At 34.4% G+C, this 19494-nt stretch overlaps 1 protein-coding gene across 4 annotated transcripts in view; it reads left to right on the top strand.

Moving 5' to 3' along the window:
• Plppr5 (phospholipid phosphatase related 5) overlaps positions 1-19494 on the top strand; it is a 110145-nt gene that overhangs the window by 76731 nt on the left and 13920 nt on the right. For 3 of the 4 annotated variants that reach the window (XM_005327690.4, XM_078026804.1, XM_040289027.2), the window contains exons 4-5: positions 3576-3752; positions 12264-12398. In XM_005327690.4, the coding sequence (XP_005327747.1) occupies positions 3576-3752; positions 12264-12398 (312 nt within the window). Of the gene's footprint in view, positions 1-3575; positions 3753-12263; positions 12399-12846; positions 15429-19494 lie in introns of all 4 variants that reach the window. The other variant, XR_005735322.2, reaches the window with a different exon arrangement.

Raw genomic sequence — 19494 nt, 5'->3', positions numbered from 1 at the left:
ATTATGTATGTTGTCCTGTGTCTAGGACAGCTCCCCTGGCCCTCTTTCCCCTTACCTGGAGCTGTAGTATTTATTCTTCAAAATCAAGCTTTAGCTGCCTTCTTGAAGAAACTCAACACTGATGCACAGGAGATGCTTAACAAACATTTGGGTTTTTAAAAATTTTATTTTAATAATAGTATTGTTTTATAAATAGTATAATAGATTCTCGATTTATTCAAAATATAGATCTTTATTATAACAAGTGAGTTAACTCACATGACAGATATAATTTGGGCATAATGATTATATTTTAGTCAAAGTAAACAAATATGCAAAGCCCCTTGGTATGTATGTTAATTATTGTATATTTGTATAAACAAAGAGAAAAATGTGCAAGAATATATACCAGGTTATTAACAAGCAGCAAATGATCAACTTTATCCTTCTGCACCTTAGTGCTAATAGTTATTTATGGAATAGGTGCCTGAGAACTACTAATATGGCTAAATGAGTTGGCCTGTAAGGCAGTGAGCTTCCACTGACCCTTGAGGACTGAGTGAATACTGTCCTGCTCAAATCATATCATCTTTCTGTTTGTGTTTATTTAAGCTACATTTTGACATCTGCTTAATCAAGATGGTTTCATAAGTGAATTAAAAACCAAGAAAGCATAAATAATAAATTCCTGTCCTGTATCCAGCTCACTTAATAGATTATTATGCCATAATTTCCTCTTCTGCAAATTAGGAATAATAGACTTTCTGTAAAGATAACACAATTAGCCTGGTTAAAATGTACTTGGATTCATAAAGTACTACAGAGTTGCCAAGTACAAGTGAAAACTCTAATTTTTCTTTTGTTATATCCATGCTAGATGATTATGCTCCAGAAAAAATCTGTGCATTATAAATAACTGCTATGATCTGCCTTCAAGTTAAATCTTTCTTTATACATTCTTCTGTTGACAGGCATCTATGCTGATTTCATAATTTATATGCACAATGAAACCCATTACTCTGTATAATTGAAATGCACTAATAAAAAAAAATCTGTAACTTGAAATTCTCATAACCCTGGAAATTAAGTCACCTTCTCGTCTTCCCTTTGCATCTGGATATGAAGTGGGATCTGATAGAGGAAAAAAAAAAAAACATCAAATTCCAGGCTTTTTCTGATATAAAATCTTTCTCATTCATTTTGAAAGTGGCCATACGGTGTCTTTGGGTCCCATATAAGCCTTGTTTAAATCATTAAGGCAGTTTAGGAGAAACTTCAGCACATTATAGTACAAGCTCACAGGTTACTATGAGTCTCCACAATTTGAACAGGTAAAGGCTGAGCTGTATCTGAGATGGCCTTTGGGGATAAGGCAAAGCAAGCCTTTACTAAAGTCATATAGATTCTGTAGGAGGTTTTGGACATGAACCCCACACTTACCCTACTTTCCCATTTCTTGCTAAGGGTGGAGTATAAATGTAACCTCACTCCTGTGATATCATCGTGGCTTTGTTTCTCCTGTCTCTAATTCCAACTCTCTTACATTTACTGATATTCAGCTTTTGTCCATCAACCATTGCTCTCAACAATAAATCAAGAAGAAAGGAAAAGTAAGAAATACTTAGGTGCTTAAGTACCTAAATATCTTCCCCTTAATTTCCATTTATATCTCTTCTTTCTCGACAGTGCCATCCCAATAATCAAGCTGTATACTCTTCATAACAAGCTTTACCTTGATTCTGTTTTCCCATTTTTAAGATGAAGAAGGTAACAATGGTAACTAAATTACAGGGATTTTTAAAAAAGAATTTAATAAGATAATGTAATATGTTTAGAATTTTTCCCTACATAGTGATCACTCATTAAATGATGACTATAACTAATATTAGTGGTATTAATATTATTCTACTGTACCATATTGTTTTGTCTTAGTAAGGATAGGCTCTCTTTAAAGTTCTGACAGATGTGAAGAAAGGCTGAGGTAAGGAACTATCAATCAGTCCTCTAACTGTATTAAAGGAAATCTTACAAGCAGTCCAAATTCCACTCTCCCTTCATACAGAGGAGGTATCCAAGGAATAACTGCATTTGCTGCATCACTGGAAAACTGATGTGGCACGATACCCCTACCTTGGTTGTCATGAAGGGCAGAGCTCTTGAATACATTTAGAATGACAAAACCATTTTTTTCTCTTTCTCATTTCTTCCTATTTCCCTGTCCTATGTGCTGATCCTTGTAACTGAAATTATTAAGCTCTACTGAGCACTGGCTTTGAATATACAGAACTAATTTTGAAGGTCACAGGCCAACATGGGGACTATTTAGTTTTTTAGGGTTTTTTTCCCTTTAAAATATTGGGAACCAGGATAGATTGCAAAGGGTTAGGACTTGGCTAGAGACAAAAATTGTATCATTTGTACTCTTTAAATATTCATACTGCCTCTTCTGGCAGCTAACAGGGCTGCACACTTTGCCTAGAGAGGGGAAAAACACAAAAAAAGATAATTACAAAAGTTCATAGTGTTCTAAAATGGTTGCTGTGAACTAAAAACCTAAACATTTGGTTTACTCCCCTAGGCAAATGCATTTTTTATTCAACTCATGGCAATAGTCATGTGATTATATACATTTTTAGGTATCTTTCTGGGCATGTTATCATTACTGCATACTTACTGACATTAAAACCATAAAATTTGATTGTGCTGGTAAAGCCATCTCTTTTGTAATTACTTTCCTATTGACTATAATAATAATTGACACTTTTAGTCGTCACATTTGCTTATGAAGTCATACATGATTTAAATATGAGCAGGTGAACTCTAGAGCAAGTCAGATTAGGAATAGGAACAAATGATTCTTGAGTATGGTAGCACATAATTTTTCATTCAGTACAATCAAGTAACACTACATAGTCTTCATTAATGTGTGTGAACATGCCAAAAATGTAAGTATCTATTTATTAGCTGATACATTTCCATCATATTTTTTTGTTATTGTCATCCTAAATTTTGGCTGATAAATTTACAGAAAGTAATTTCACCATTTCAGATAAAAACATAAAAATAGACCTTGGCACTGTATTGACTCTTAAATTCCTTCTTCAAAGTAACATCTGTTTGTTGGAAATTGCTCCATTTTATTTTTTTAAGCAATATTCACAGTTCTGATTTTATCCAGCATTCGTCCTTTCATTATGACATATAACAGTGAAAACATTATAGACATTATCAGTTTTCCCCTTCTAAAAATATTGTTAAGATCACGCTAAAATGTAAATTCAGATAATACAAGAAAAGGTATGTTAACAAATTTTTTCTTTTCAAAAAGGCTACCTAGAATATCTGTGCTCATTGTTCCTAGGTGATAATAATTGGCCAATAGTAAGAAATGGTCACGGCAAGTAAGTAAAATTAAATAATATCTAATCTTAAATTGTGATTTAATGAAACTTCAGTCAAAAATTCTTAAACTACATTAATTGAGCCATATAGTTGTATATATGTCTGTAATATTTATGTGTACATACATGTAATATGCTATGCATATAAAAAAAGAAAATACCATCAAGAAAGGTCATGTTTTTTTACTCTTTCAGATGTACATTACCAATACAATCAAAGCCAAAGGAACCAGACTTGCCAAGCCAGTTCTATGCTTGGGATTAATGTGTTTGGCTTTTCTTACTGGACTCAACAGAGTAGCAGAATATCGAAATCATTGGTCAGATGTGATAGCAGGCTTTCTGGTTGGAATATCTATAGCAGTATTTCTGGTAAGTCAAATTTATGTAGATACTATTGGATTTTTAATTAACATGAAAAATTGCCTATAAGAAAATATAAGAGGGAATTACTGAGTTTGTCTAAATGTGGCATATCACATGATCATACTTAATATTTTAAGTCATTCATTTCTTTCACCTCTCACATATGTTCTGCTTAATGTCAGGTTGGGGGAATGAAAAAAAAATAATTCTACACTTAAAGATGAATAAAATATTTTCAGATAAAATGGATCAGGGCTAAAACCAGTCCTCCCTGGATAGCTATAAAACTGGACCGTATGGATATTTAAACAATTTCCTTGGGGCAGTTTATGTCTGGAGTATATAATATTTATATCTGTACAGTGCCAGAATAGTCTGGTGCCTTGCCCCATGCTCTCCAGGAACCAGCAAGTCACAGGTGCTCTGACAGTGCCCGCTTGTGAGAAGGGTCATTTCATTTCCATAACTAAAAATTCATGGAGAGCTTCCAAGGATATGCCACCTCAAGTAATATTTCACCATATAGGGCAGAGAATTCTAATGAAGTGAGCCTGCCATCCATATTCCTATTTTAAAGTAACCTTGGAATATTTCTACAAGTTCTGGTGGTTGAAAAAATGTATTTGAGTTCAATATTAGAGTGTATCAATCCATTATAATTGTAGGTATATAACTTTCACCTGGATGACAAATTGTAGAGACTATAAATCAAAGCATATTTTTTGCATGGACACATTATAATTTATAAGAAATACTTTATTTCCATTTTGATTGCATTTGAATTGCTTCTCACTCTAACCTGTCCTTCCTCAATCTCCTTCCACTATTCAATAACCAGTTAGTAACCAAAATATGTATTTGAATCTTTTTAGTGAGCAAAGTTTAAGCACAACTTATGCACCTGCATATTTAGTAGGTTATTTCTTCTGGAATCTCTTGTGGTAAAATAGTAACCATGACCTCATCTCTATTCTACATCCTGTGCCTATGTAGAATTATTTTTGTTGTTGTTGTTGTTGTTGTTTTGTTTTTCTATTTTTTGGTGATATCACTCACTCTGAATCTCAATGTCTGGGAGTCTTAGGACCACCCTCTGTTAAGAAAAAAAAAATTCTGCGTTAAAATTAACCAACCTTATTTGAGGAAAAAAAAAAGTTCTAAAACTGGATAGCATCCCAGACCAAAGTTGGTTCAGAATGCCCCAACATACCATGGGTACAGGTTATATTTATACCCAGGGAACAGAAAGTGAACAGTGCCTTGGTCATGTTTTGGCAGTGTTCAGCCTCTGATTGGCTGAAGGTTCAGCTGCTGTGAATGGCTAGATTCCATTCCTTGGTACAGTCCTATAGATTATATTGCAATTTGTTTATATATCAAGCTAGGTTACAGTTCACTATATCCAGAGGCCACTTTGGATCAAATTTTATCCAAGTACAGAAATAGCCTTAAGCTGAACTTATCAATTTAACACCTTTCACTTGCTCTTAGAGACATCTGTGGCCTCCTGAAAAAGAGCCCACACTTGAGCCAAAACCTTTTCCTTGCTTTCATTCTCCTCATTTTTAAACTGGCTAACATTTTAAAGAAACAAACCAAACAAAACCACCTTAAGCAAATCTTAAAGTATTCCCAGGCAAGGCAAAGAACACACCAACAGTCAAAATTTCAGAGCACAGGTACCAGATGTGACTGCTGTGCTTCAGCTTCCCAGGCCAGAACATCTTCTCCAGCATCTCATCAGCCTTCCTATTGACCTTACTGTGGCTGCTGCCATCTTCCCTCCCTCTAGTCTCTAGAAAACTTTCTAACACCTTGCAAAGTCAAAACTATAACCCTAGCACCTTCCTAGCAACCTACCAGGTGGAGAACCCTGTGGTGAGGGTTGAGCTCTATAGTGGATCCTCCTTGTGTTCAAGACCTTTGCATTGTACAGACTCAGAACATTCCAAGACGGCTCATGGAACATTCCCCCATGCCTAGGAAAAGGACTTCATGAAAAAGTCATGCAAAATCAATGCTTTCATCATATAATAACTACACATGCATTTATGTGTTTATTCACAGTAGTTTGTGAGTGTGAGTGCCTACAGGTAACAACCACTGTGCCAAGAACTGGAGATACAAGGAAGTTCAAATAAACATGGCCTATCTCCAGTGGGAGTTACAGTCTGGTTTAGGAGAAAGACAATAACAGTTCTATTATTCCCTTAAACATCTTCTCCCTTTCTTCCATCATAAAATAAACATTTACTGAGTCTCTGTTCTAATCCAGGCATTGTTCTTGGTGCAGGAAACAAATATCCAAAAAAATAAATCATCCATGTACTTACATAGATAACAAGTTAAAAAGAGAAAAACAGGCGAAGAGTTTTGCAGAGGGTCAAAGGTAATGATACAAGTACCAGTACTCAGGAGATAAAGTTTGGGATGAAACATAAATCCAAAAAGGGAAGGTGGTATTTCAACTTGAAAAGTTTTGGAATGAGGGTGAAAGAGCACAGTGCACAAAGGCAACATGAAATGCTTCAAAACATTGGCTGCATGGAGCCCAACTGTGCCCTAGACACAGGGTGCAGCTTGTTCATGAAAGAGCATGACCTCCTAAAATGGTACTGGTCCTCCAGCACATGTAATAAGAGGTGGGGTGGAACAGGACACAGACAGTGTATCCTGAATGGCCTTGTATGTTATAAGAATAATCTGGGCTTTTGCTTAAAAATGTGAGCGATCTATTGTCAGACTTTAACTGAGTTAAAACAAAAACACAGCATTATTGAAGCCCAGTTTCTTCATGAGTTCAATTTGTATCCTTCAGTAATTTTATTATTTCTGAGCCTTAGTGTCTCCTTTAAATGAGGTGAATTTGAGCCTCCCTAAAGATCAGTCTTTAGATTTACAAAGATTAAATGAGATAGAATATGTTCAGTGAATGGCTACGTGAATGAATGACATAAGTTCCATACATGATAGTTTGTCTTCTCACATTCCCTTTCACCTTGTGATAAAATTTGTGCTTTGAAAATGTATTTACTGAAAAAGAAAACTCCAGGTGAGGATAGAGAAGAAAGTTTATGCAGACCTAGGAAAATAACATAGCAAAAGTCAGACCTCAATGGCACAGAGAGAGGAGAGCATCTCCAGGGGGGATTGGGGAGGTGGGATGTTTTGGAGCCTGAGGGAACACTGGAGTTGATATGGCCAAGGCACAGGGAGCAATCTGTGATGATTCCTGAGTTTCTCATTCGGGCAACTCAGTAGAACATTTATTTTGAGCAATGACTCCAGCTCTGGTTTGTAATATCCTGGGGAGCTTCCAGTTATCTTGCAGTGTGTGCAAGATTATAAAATGATTCCAAAACAAAATTAACATTAACCCGCTCCAAGCCTCTGACTCTTGGTTAGAAGAGCCCCCGCCCCCACCAATCACCCAGACTCTTTGTCTAGCATTTGCCTTTGACTCATTCTCCTGGTTCTTCTCCCACAACCAATGATTCATCTAGTTCAAGTTCCTTTCCACTACAAACAGTATTTCTTCCATATCTTATATTTTTGCCCTTTTAACCAGAACCTCTCAATCTAGAGATTATTGCTTCTCACCTCGGTTTTATCAGTAGATTCCTAGCTGCCTCCTCCCTTCAGGCTTTCTGCCAGTACCACCCCCATTCTACTTCTGTAGACTTATAACAACTCACTGCCAATAACAAGACAAAAACAAAATCTCTTTCCTGCAGCATCAAATCCACACTTCTATCACCTGCTCTCTTCCTAGAGAAATTTATTATCCTCTATTTACTGAGTACAGAAAGCCTACACCTTGAATCCAATCAGCTTCCTGCCTTCTCAGAAGCAAGCTTTGACCATCCTACATATATGCCTTTGTGAGCAAAGCAAGGAGTTGTAAGTCAGAAAAACCTACATCTGAGTCCAGCCTTTGCCACTTGTTGTATGACCTTGTGCAAGTCATTGAGCCCCTGGTGACCCCTAAAACAGCAAGGTCTTCCCTGAACCATGTTTAAAACATGAATCTTCCCTTATTTTTGATAAAATAGTATTAATCAATTGACAATTATTTTTCAACTAGCATTTTTTTTTGTATGTTGCTAGACATAGGGATTCTACTCATTACCCTTGAAAAAAATGTTGTGTTTTTTTTTTTCCCTACAGCACTCCAATTCTTATGTCACATCTAATTTTTTTGGTTTTGTTTTGTTTTGTTTTTGTTTTGCTACTAGTCACTGGAGAATGTAAGCTCCCCAGGGAGAAGTCTGTTTGCTTTGTTCATTGCCTATCCTCCATGGCTAGAACAGGATTGGGTACTGAGGAGTTGCACAGGAAACAGGTGATAGATGGATAAATGAGAAAGTGTTTTATTTGCTTCTCAGGGCTTTTTTAAAGGTCAAGTGAAATCCTACATGTTGCAGGTGCAGCCCAGTGCCTGTTCACAGACCAAGTGCTGAGTGTCACGGTCCTCATCCTGGACAGCTATATTCAAGTCTTTTACATGGCTTAGGCAAGTCCCAATTTCTCTAGGCAATATTCCTGATTACTTGGTTTTCCCTTTTTTTTTCTTGATTTTTGCCATACTCTAAGTCTGTGTTACATTTTACAAGGAATTCTGTTGCAATCTAAATTTGTTCCCATCTTATGTGCATTTTGCTTAAGAGTAATGAGTAGAATCCCATGTTTAGCAACATGCAAAGAAATTGTTAGTTGAATAATAGTTGTTGATTAATTAATATTATTTTATACAAATGCATGATTCAAAACATGAAAATTATATGCTTTGGTGTTAGTATGAATAGTTCATATTTATTGAGCACAACAATAGTATGTCATATTATCTTACATAATAATAAAAATAATAGTTATGTTTGTGATCTTTGCTACATTAGTTTCATTATACCTCACAATAACTCATTGAGATGTGGCTATTGTCCTCATTATTCAGATTAAAAAAAAAAAAGCCTTAGTTATATTAAATATCCTGTACATGTTTTAAAAGTTAGAATATGAAAGTGTCCAGAATTAAGATTGAAGACTATTTGACCCCAAAGCCCAGGAACTTCATCTCAAGCAATAATGATGTTTTGTTGCTATGGGAAGGGAAAAAATGAACACAAATAAATCATATCAATTTATTATCACTACTGGATGAAGAAAAAATATTCTTTATAGGAAAAGGTAGACTTATAAATGTGGAAGTCACAAATACAAAAGTCGAATCTTTCAAAGGAAATTAAATTATATACACACATTGGAAAATTTGAGAATATTTGGCCTGAATGTGGCTCATGCATTAATCTTTTCATTTACTGTAGCAGTGGAAATACAGCAGGAGATGAAAGCCAGTATCTCTTATTTGTGGAACATATATAGTCTTGGAACAGGCATATATCAATCAAAGTATTAGTCTAACTAATATATAATTTCTTACTGATGTAGGTGCTCTGATAAAAAAAGAAGCATGGTTTCACATGAGCACAAAGCAAAACAACAAACACACAAAACCAAAATAAGTTGTTCTAGTCAGAGATTCAGGAAAGACTTCTGTGAGTTAGAGATGCTGAAGGGATAGACCATGACTGAGTTAAAAATGGAATTCAAAGAAGGTGGAGCTGAGGAGTATTTCAAATAGAAGGAAGTGAAAAGGAGCAAAGGTGTTTAGAAAACCGAGAGAAGGAAGGTTGCAAAGTGATTAGCATTTACATTTTAGGATAAATGGGAAGCTAAGCCAAAAGATTGTTCTAACGGGATGATATAATTCAATTTGCATTTGGAATCATCATTTTCACATCATTATACAAAATAGAAGATGACCAAGACTGGATTTAGGGATAATTTAGAAAACTATGCAGGAATCTGGAAGAGGTGATGGTTGCTTAGTCTTTGGAGTTGTTGGTGATAGACATGGACTCAAACAGATAGAAATAATCAACATGTTTAGAAAGTAAAATTGAGCATATACAATAAGTGGTTTAGTATAGGAAGTGTAAAAGATAAATTTAAATTTTAACCCTCCTATAACTGCGCTGGGCTGGGAGAAGATATGTGTGGGGATGTTGCCTTTCCTGAGAGAGTCTAGGGGTAGGTCAGAAGATGGGTGAAGTTTGAACTTAGTCTTGAATATTTTTTGAATTTGTCACACCTTTGCCAAAAAAAAAAAAAAAGTTGGAGTTACTTTGTTGATCACTTTCTAATTGAGAAAATGGACCCAAAGAATGAAGAATGTCAGTTTTCAGTATTGAACTCAGGATCAGCCAGATCTCTTCTTGTTTTTTTTTCTTTTTCTTATTATTTTTATGAACAGTAAATCAAGACTTGTGAATGTTAGCAGATAAGACTTATTAAATATTTCAATATGACTGTAAAGAAGATTTGGTAATTTCCTTTCTTAAAATTTAAATAACAAGAGTAAAGAAGAATAATTATTATGCTAATAGATAACATTTAATAAGTGTCTAATACGTGTTATGTGCTTATGAATTTCATATATGAATTTTCAGCTGCTTCAGTGGTATTAACCTGTCATTTAATAAAAGCAGGTATAAACAGTAAATCTTTTCACTAAGTTTTTTAAACCTAAATAATATCAAAAACAATTATACTAATTTCAGAAGCCCAAATTAACTCTAGGTGAATTTCATCTCATGAGTTCCTTATGGCTTTGTACATAGTTATTTAATTTTACCAAATTTTTATTTAGAAGATTCATCTGCAGTTTTTTTCCATCTGCCCTGTTTTCCAATAATTTATAATACTATTAGAATGGGAAGAATGTCTGTCCCTCTATGTATGTATCATATGTATCATGAGATAGATATGAAATTGCTAATTTGTTTTGTTGTGATTGTTAGCTAAAATTCTTGATTATATCCTTTATATTCCAGAGCAGTGATCAGCAAATTTCAGCCGATAGACCAAATTTGACCTGCTGCCTATTTTTTTTTAAAGAAAGTTTTTTGGAACACTAATAAGCCATTTATGAACTATCAGTGACTACTTTTGCATCAGAGTGGCAGAGTTTTAGTAGTTCCCACAGAATCTTTATCCAACATAATCAATGATTTTTATCACTTTCCCTCTCCAGATAAAATTTGCTAACTCTGTCTCCTGGGCAGTCAGTATCTATGAGTCTTTTGTGGGGTTATGAAGCTGGAAACATCATTTGACAGTAGATTTATGAAGTACCCATCTTCAAGCCTTTACCATCCATTACTTTAAAGATCTTGGTGGCATTGGTAAAGCTGAGGTATCAAATTATCAGAATTTGATATTAGATATCAAATTATCAGGTTTTTAACCTGTAATTTTTCTAGGAAATGGAAGGATAAGAGATAAAAATGAACACAAATAACTCTTACGAGTTTGCAAGGAAACATTTTTTCTGAAGGAAAATCTCATAGTATGTTATGATTTTTAAAGATTTGTAATTTGTATTTAAAAATTGAGAGTAACAAGTTGTAGTTGGCCTTTGAAAAAATTCAATAATAAATTCTGCTAAAGAAAAGACATTGTGATGGAGCATTTATGAAAATATGCAATGTTAATGTATTATTATAAAGTATTACTAAAAAATGAATATTGGCTTATACCTATAAGACCTGCATTTTGATTTATAGAGTTCCATAAATCCAGAAAAACAAAGCCCAGTACATTACTCACTAGTTATTATACATGAACAATAGCAAATAATTTTACTGTGTTGTTTAATTTACTACTTCTTAAGTATGATCTGCTTCCATCCAGAAATCCTGGAACATGTTAAAAAATGCCAACTCCTAGGCCTCATTCTTCACCTATATTCTACTTCAGAAATTTTAGGGGCAGGCTTAGGAATGTGCATTTTTAACAGTGCCAGAACTTTATTTTTAGGCATACAAAAATATGAGAACCTTTGGTTTAGTTCAAATCCTTTTATCTATGGGATCTAATCAATTGAAACCAAGGTCAATTTCCTTTATGTAAAGGGTCTTCTATTTCAGTAGTAGCCCTGGTATTCTATTGTTGAAATACCAAGTACATATGCAACAAAAATAATAGACAATAAATGAGGTTAATTAAAAGGATGTTACTAAATTAGATAGTGCCAATTGTAGAAGGTTTATTATGAATGCAATAATCTTGAAGCAATGGAAAATAATTAGCATTTAAATTAAGTTGTAGGTTAGCCACATTAGGGAAAGGTTAGCTTGCTATGAATTTTTATAAGGTTATGGTGTTATTTTTGGATTGATTTGAGAATTAAGTATACTTTAATGAAAAATTTGGAATAATAAATTTTCATTATTAATTGAGCTACATATTAAATGGTGAATTTCTCAAACCTATCTCGATCAAAGTAGTTGTTAAAATATATATGAGATAAATATGGGTGTAAAGTTTTATGCATGTAATATTTAAGTTATTTTAATTCTTTATTACTATATTTGGATCTGTTAAACTGTTCAAAAGGGCAGCAGTCATATGATATATAGTTTTACTATCTATAGTAACTATAACTGTTTGAAATTTTAGGTCGTGTGTGTGGTAAACAATTTCAAAGGAAGACAACCAGAAAATGAGCATATACACATGGATAATTTGGCCCAGATGCCAATGATCAGCATTCCTCGAGTAGAAAGTCCTTTGGAAAAGGTACCATCTGTACAGGTAATTCACAATTTAAATTCTAAAATGTAATTGTTATCTACAGCAAATTAATAATTATTCCTGTGTATGTATCTGGAGAGTGCCTGCACAGTTATTGTTAATTTACTTAACCTCAAAGTCTAATGGTTTAGCAAGAATTTAGCCATTGAAAAGATCATCTTAAAAAATGCATATTGTATTTAAAGTGTCTCTGTATCCCTCATGCTAAAAGCTGAGTACCTATAGATGGAATCTGTTAAGTATTCTGCTACAGTTTCTATATAAGGAATACTGTGCACTGGTCTCACACATAGACAAAGTAGTAAGATGCTTTTACTTGGGAATATATGCATTTTTCATCAAATAGATTCCATTTCTTTCATATTCCATGTCTATGAGAAAGTGCTGTGTTCAATTCCTGGCACATAATCAGGTCTTAATAAATATGTGTTGAATCTCATTCTCAAAGTTCTGGCAGCAGGAAAACACTAGTTGTGCTTTCCTGAAAGGAGGCAGTGAAGGCAGGCTGGGCTGAATACAACCAGACTACGAAGAACATTGAATAGCAGATCAAGACCTCAGCAGGCCTGGCAGCAAGCACAAAAATCAAGTTCTTAAAGACAAGCTGCTCTTGAGATTCTTGTGAACCGGATAGGGTGATATTTCCTAAATGTTGATGCAGTTGTGTGCATTTGTAACGAGTTGATTGCTCGGAGAGTTACTAGTGTCTTCTCAATCAGCCTGATCCACTTTCACATTTTGGTCAGTATCTTAGAAAAATTTACTCACATGCTAATCAGGAGTGGAGGTGGAGAGAATCTGTGAGTGATAATTGGGTGAAAGAATAAAATGTCTTAAGAAACTATAAGAAGAGACAATAAACTAGGTAGAAATAAAATGTTTTGTATTTGAATTTGAAAATTGTGTAGGGTAGGGAGCATTTAGGTTAAGTGCACAAATGAAAAAAGCTCAGAGGGACCACAAGTTGGCATGTGCCAACAGCATGATACCCCTGTCAAAATAGTTCATAGGATCTTTAAGTCTCACTTAAGGAAAATGCAACCCTGACTGAGCAGACTTATGATTTGCTGTGCTCATCCTGGTCAGGATAACATGGAATACCATGCAATGAATGCTCTTGGCAACACAGTTCAATGGTGGAGACCAACAAAATAGAATATTCACTATTCCAAAAATAAACATTAAATGAGTTAGTGAATGTGTCCAGGATGCTGAGTGGACTCAATGTCATGGACAATGAGAGACTATTGGAGCAAAGATGATTAGAGACAAAGAAAACTCATGAAAGAAGCAGTAGTTTCTCATGAGTGTCTGAAAGATGGTAGATGAATGAGATTGGTTCTGTAGGACCTCAGAGATCACAAGTAGGGTGAACAAAAGGAATGGGGGTAGGAAAATAAACGATGACCAGAGAGAGGAAATCCGTTCTGAAAATGGAATGACTGCATTAGGAGAGGTTATTTCTTTTTACTATAAAGATTCCAGAATAGCTAAATAATCACTTACCTACAATACTTTGGAGGGAATTAAGTATTTAGATGTTAGAGATCCTAAATAATAATATTAATATCAGCTACCATTTAATAATCCTTAGTATGCATCAAGTTTTGTATTAATGGTTTTTATAAATTCTATAAAACGCTTCTATGCTTTACAACTATATTTAGTCCCCACAACAGTTTTTAAACTGGATCTTTTTATAGTGGCAGAGACTGCCAGGAGTCTACTGATATTCATTCTCCCCTTCTTCCTTTCTCTCCATTTTTGCTACATCCATGGCTGCCCAGTTTTAGTCTGTACTTTTTAGCTTCTCTTGCAGTTAGTTGAACATGACCAAGTTTAGAGCAATGAAATATGAGTAGAGGAATAAGCGCAACCTCTAGCATATCTCTTCAAAGACTCTTGCTCTGGGCATTCTCTACCCCTTATTATCAAATGGAAAATATAGATTGGAGCAATCTGGGAAGCAGGTTTGTAAAATGACTGATCAACCTTGGCAATCTGTGTCCCTGGATGACCCCTTGGAGCAGAGTCCACATATCCATTCCACTCTAGATGGTTCCAAAAAGAAAATGAACAGCTTCTTCTCTGAGTCATTGGATTGTTTTAATTTCTGTTCTCTAGGAGTTTAGCTGATGTTTTATTATAATAAATTTCCCATGTTTATCCACAAAAGTCCACATCATTGATAAGCCACAGAGAAACATTATACAGTATAAGTTTTGAGATACATATTTATATAAATAAGTACACATTTTAAAAACTGAATTATATATACAAAATTAGATTTTGTTTAACTTAATAAATGAGCATAGGAAACAATGCAATTGAGAAAAAGATCTTAAACATATTTTAAAGAAAATGGTCAGGGTAACAATTAGAATCTTTTCACTTTGTATACCTCAAAAATCATCATAGGTAATCATCACAGACTTCTGCTGTTGAACATATTTGTTTGCATGGGAGTTCTTTAGTAGTTCCCTAGCATTGCAAATATTCTTATGTACTACTATGTCATTCTCTATATTAAAGGATTGAAAATTCCTATTGATTTTATGTTGATTCATTGTTATTTACAGTGCCTTTAAAAATATAAAATGATAAAAGCAAAAATATTATATTAGACTCTGTGAATTGCCAGAGAGAATGATTATTAACTTCTTTCTTTCATTACTATATTTGTTTGTTGTCCATATCAAATCCGTGTACTTTTCTTTAGTTTGTGGTTGGGGAATAAAGATGTTTTGAAGCTGATTCAGTTCTCCCCTCATTCACTGAGTGTCTATACACGATGCTGGCTCTGCTCTTTTTTTTTTTTCCTGTTCCCAGGCAGAATATTTCCTGCATAGGACCTGGTTTATTCTTTTACTACATAGACATGTAAACAGAGGAAGATGGGATGTTCTAGGAAAATATCTCAGACTCTCCTTTGAAACTGTTAAAAGGACGTGCATTTATGCTTATCAGCCAGAATGAAAGGAAGACCATCACTGTGGCTGCCCTTTCTTTTTGTGACGAGGAATAAATGAAGTAAACATATTGCTTTTTACTTTTGTTCACATTGGCAAAAAAAAATGCAAAATTCTTCCAGTAATTGATTTTAATAATTGATATTTATGTAGTGAAAAATATCACTATATAAATATCATTTGTAAATTCGTTACTATACAAACATACAAATAATTGATATTTGTGTAGTGTATATATTAGTTTCTTAAAGCTGGCCCTCTGAGGAGATAGGGACCCTGTGTTAAAGTTTGGCCTGCAGACATGTCCGGTAGGCTTAGCATTATTACACCAAGCTGTCATTTTCTTGTTGTCACTTTCATGTGGAAAAAGCACAGGGTTTCTTCCAGAAGTTATGTACTTATATAACCTCTTATGTTCAGAGTGCATGTTTGATAAACTATAAGCTACAGAGTAATTATAGCATGCAAGCATGCTTTATTTTTATGCCAGCAATTTATCCCTTAATTATAGGGAGTTTGTCATATGGTTAATTACCATAGTTTATGAGAAAAACTCATGATTTTTCTGAATACTAAGTAAATCTGAACATTCATTACATTTGGTTTTATGAAAAGAATTAGTCATCTGTGGAAACTGGCCCATCATATTCCAATGTCCACTAAATATTCAACTTACTAATAACTCATTACAGATCTTACTCATATCAGATCATGAGAAGTCTAATTGTACATCAGCAGTGAATTGTTAAATCAATGGTGCCACATTCCTACAATGGGATCCAGTATGTTATAGTATGGTACTTCTGCTTATAAATCCTAGAGGTAGACTGCTTGGGATTTGGGGCAATTTTGAACTCAGGCAAATCTCGTAAATACCCAGGGACTCAGTTTTCTCTTTCATAGATTGGTCATTATAGTAAAATACTTAGAACAGCATCTGGAACACATGTGTTGAGGTGCTAGGGATGTACTAAGAATATATCATCAAAATGATGATATAAAACTACTTTGTCCAGCTCCTCTACTCAGAATCTTTGTGGAGGATTTCCTAAAAGATCATCAATGAGTCCTTTCTCCCTTGTTTTAGGAAAATAAACTAAGCTAAATCTGTCCTGCTTCAAGCATAAACAATCAAGACAAGAACTTAAATCCCTTAAAATGTTTTTGTGACACAGAAGAAAAGATAAAACACATCTTTAAAAAAATGTTTAATGATATGAAATTTAATTACATTTATTGTAGATAGCATCTTCTTTCCAGCCAAGGAAATTAAAGAAAACATGAAATGAGAGGGAAAAGATAACTGTACAAGTAGAAATTAATGTAAGAAAAAAAAATAATGCCCTGAAAGAATTTAAACCAATACTAGAAACCTTGAGAAAGAAAATCCACACTGGAGAAACTCAAAGCATGTACATTAAAAACAAGTTTTTCAATAGAAGAACAGGAGAATAAAAGTGATCTCAGAAAAGATAATAGATTCAGAAGAGATAGTAGATATAGAACATACCACAGAAAAATAACATGGGTCATTGTATGTACTAAAGAAGAGAATAAATGGAGCAGCAACAGTATTCAGATACAAGGTAAAGTTGAAATTCATATCAGAAATTAGATATTTCTCACTGAAGTTCTTAGCTACCCAAACTGAAGAATCCCCTAAATACTGAGGGATAGCATTGTTCTCAATTATTAAGTACTTCCTTCTTTGGGAGAACATCCTTCCTTCTCTGGTTACTTTGGACCAATGACATGTGCATAGAACTTATAGGACGCTTATCAGCCAGAGACTCAGAGGGTCATCAGAGGCATTGATCCCATGCCTTCCTCCAGGAGAAGCTCCTTTCTAGATCAGGACTGCTCCCTCAGCCTCAACCCCAGAATGGGAAGATAGCAGAAGCCGACCAGCATCTAACCTGCAACCTCAACAAATAATAGAACCTGGCTGCCAAACTGTGGTACCAGAAATAAATATTTGTTGGGAGCTTTCTGAGTTTTTGAAGTTGTCATAATGTATACTTAGAGAAATATGAAAACACTAAATTAGAGAAAGTTAGTTACTTCCCAAGAATAAGAGCAGGCTGGGTCAGACTTCTCCCTCCACATTAGACTTATAATCAATGGAGCAATGTCTTCAAGGTTTTCAAGGAGTAAGTTTGTGATATAAGAGTTCTTTTCCCACTCAAAAGGTCATGTAAGTGTTAACATAACCATAAAATATCAGCTTTATCAGAATTTACAAATCATGCTTCTCATAAAAAGGTACCAGAAAATGTTTGCCAACTGAGTAATACAGCACTGTCTAGAGCTTTTAATTTAGGGAAGTCATTAGAAGAATGGGTTGGGAGAAAGAGTGAAAGCTATTTACATGGAGAATTAAATGGAATTAACTATGGCAAAACATAGGAATAGAAATGTTGCAAAATCATAAAATTTATTTAAAGACAAGATTTATAGCAAAAGAAATAATGAAAAATGAAACAGAAACCCTAGATAGTACCATAAAAGTATAAAATCTGAGCATTTCCAGGTTTTATAAGGAGGGACTATTCTTCAGTGCTTTCATTCTTGGCTTTGCTAACCAGAAAACAAGTTCAAGTGTTTTGAAAAACAGAAGTTACCAAGAGTAGTTTAAAAACAATTTTTAAAAGCCTGATGAAAAAGTATAAAATATAAATAATGTGTAGATCAAAAGTTCGATGTCTTTAGTATATAAAACATGCTACTTGAAAAAAATGGGTCAAGTTCATGAATAGGCAGATCATTGGGGGTCAAATACATGGAAGAGCATTCTGTCATTGTGGATGAAAATTCCTGAAGGGTTTCTTATGTGACTTCAAACAGTTGGGTCTTAATGAATCTCCATTGTTCCTTAATGAACAATGGAGATTCATTAAGGAGCTGGAGGAAGTAAACGTGTTCAGAATGGAGAATAAACTGAAGGACAGTAAACTGAAGAAGAATAACAGTGAATAAAAATTTAAAAAAAACAAACAAACAAAGGATATTGTGAAAGTCCAGTTCAATGCTACGAACAATGTGGACTAGATCTCAATGAAGCCATGCTATGTCATTTTGACTGTCCAGGTATCATTTGGCAGAGTCCATTTTAAGTCAGGTGCTGATTCCAATCAGAGGAGTTTTCTAATTGTCTTAATAGCTTACAGTAGAAAAGGACTGTGAACCAGGGCATCTCTAAGAACCTTCCCCACCTGAAAAAGCTTGCTTATTTCTCCTCTGTGGTATTTTTCTGTTCTCTCTTCAGAGATTTCTCTTCTTCACAACTCTAATGGGTAAGGTGTACATTGGTATTCCTTCTCAGTGAGCCTCTTGGGTCACGTTGCATTCATTCCAGTGGCAAAGCAGTGAGCTCTTTGTTGTCAACCATTGAAACTTTACCACTCTCTTGCCCCTACTTGCTGTCATTCTGAAGCCTGATGCTGATGCTCAGGTTGGCACAGGTAAACACATGGAAAATGATGTATGCATGATGGATCTTAACTGATTCCCCATGGAAAATAAAAGGAAAGAGGCATTTTATCTGACAAGGGAAGAGAAATATTTAAAGTTTAATAGATAAGATTTGAAAGAAAATGGAATATTTCCAATAGAACTAAGAGAAATTAATATTCACATTATTTTATTAAGGCAGTTATCACAGGCCATTATAGGCACACAGGGCTGATATGGAATAATTTTTGAAGGGTAAAGTGAATAGACTCAAGGATAAAAAGTGCTTTTGGGGAAAATATATTTTTCATCTAAACCCAAGCATTGTGTTCTCTTTGACTGATGTGATATTAATCAGTTGAATCAAAGAGGATTTCCTCTTGCCAACAAGAAACAGAAGGTAATGTCAGAAATAGTTTACAATAGAAGAGTTTGCATATACCTAGGGTAAGGGGCTTTTCACTAGCCAATGAAGCTCATGATGTGAAAGCATACCCTGCTTAACTGAAGCATTAACTAAATGAAAGTGATAGGCAGTAATGACAATTCCAAAAATCTAGAAATGTCATAATGAGTATGTACTATTACAGATGGAAATTACCATAAATTACAATTTAATTCCCATGGCAACGACAAAGTCAAATTATACGGATAGCAAAATTCTAAGAGAACTCACA

Source organism: Ictidomys tridecemlineatus, chromosome 11, assembly GCF_052094955.1.
Source record: "Ictidomys tridecemlineatus isolate mIctTri1 chromosome 11, mIctTri1.hap1, whole genome shotgun sequence".
NCBI lineage: Eukaryota > Metazoa > Chordata > Mammalia > Rodentia > Sciuridae > Ictidomys > Ictidomys tridecemlineatus.
This window is presented reverse-complemented; position numbering and strand designations above follow the sequence as displayed.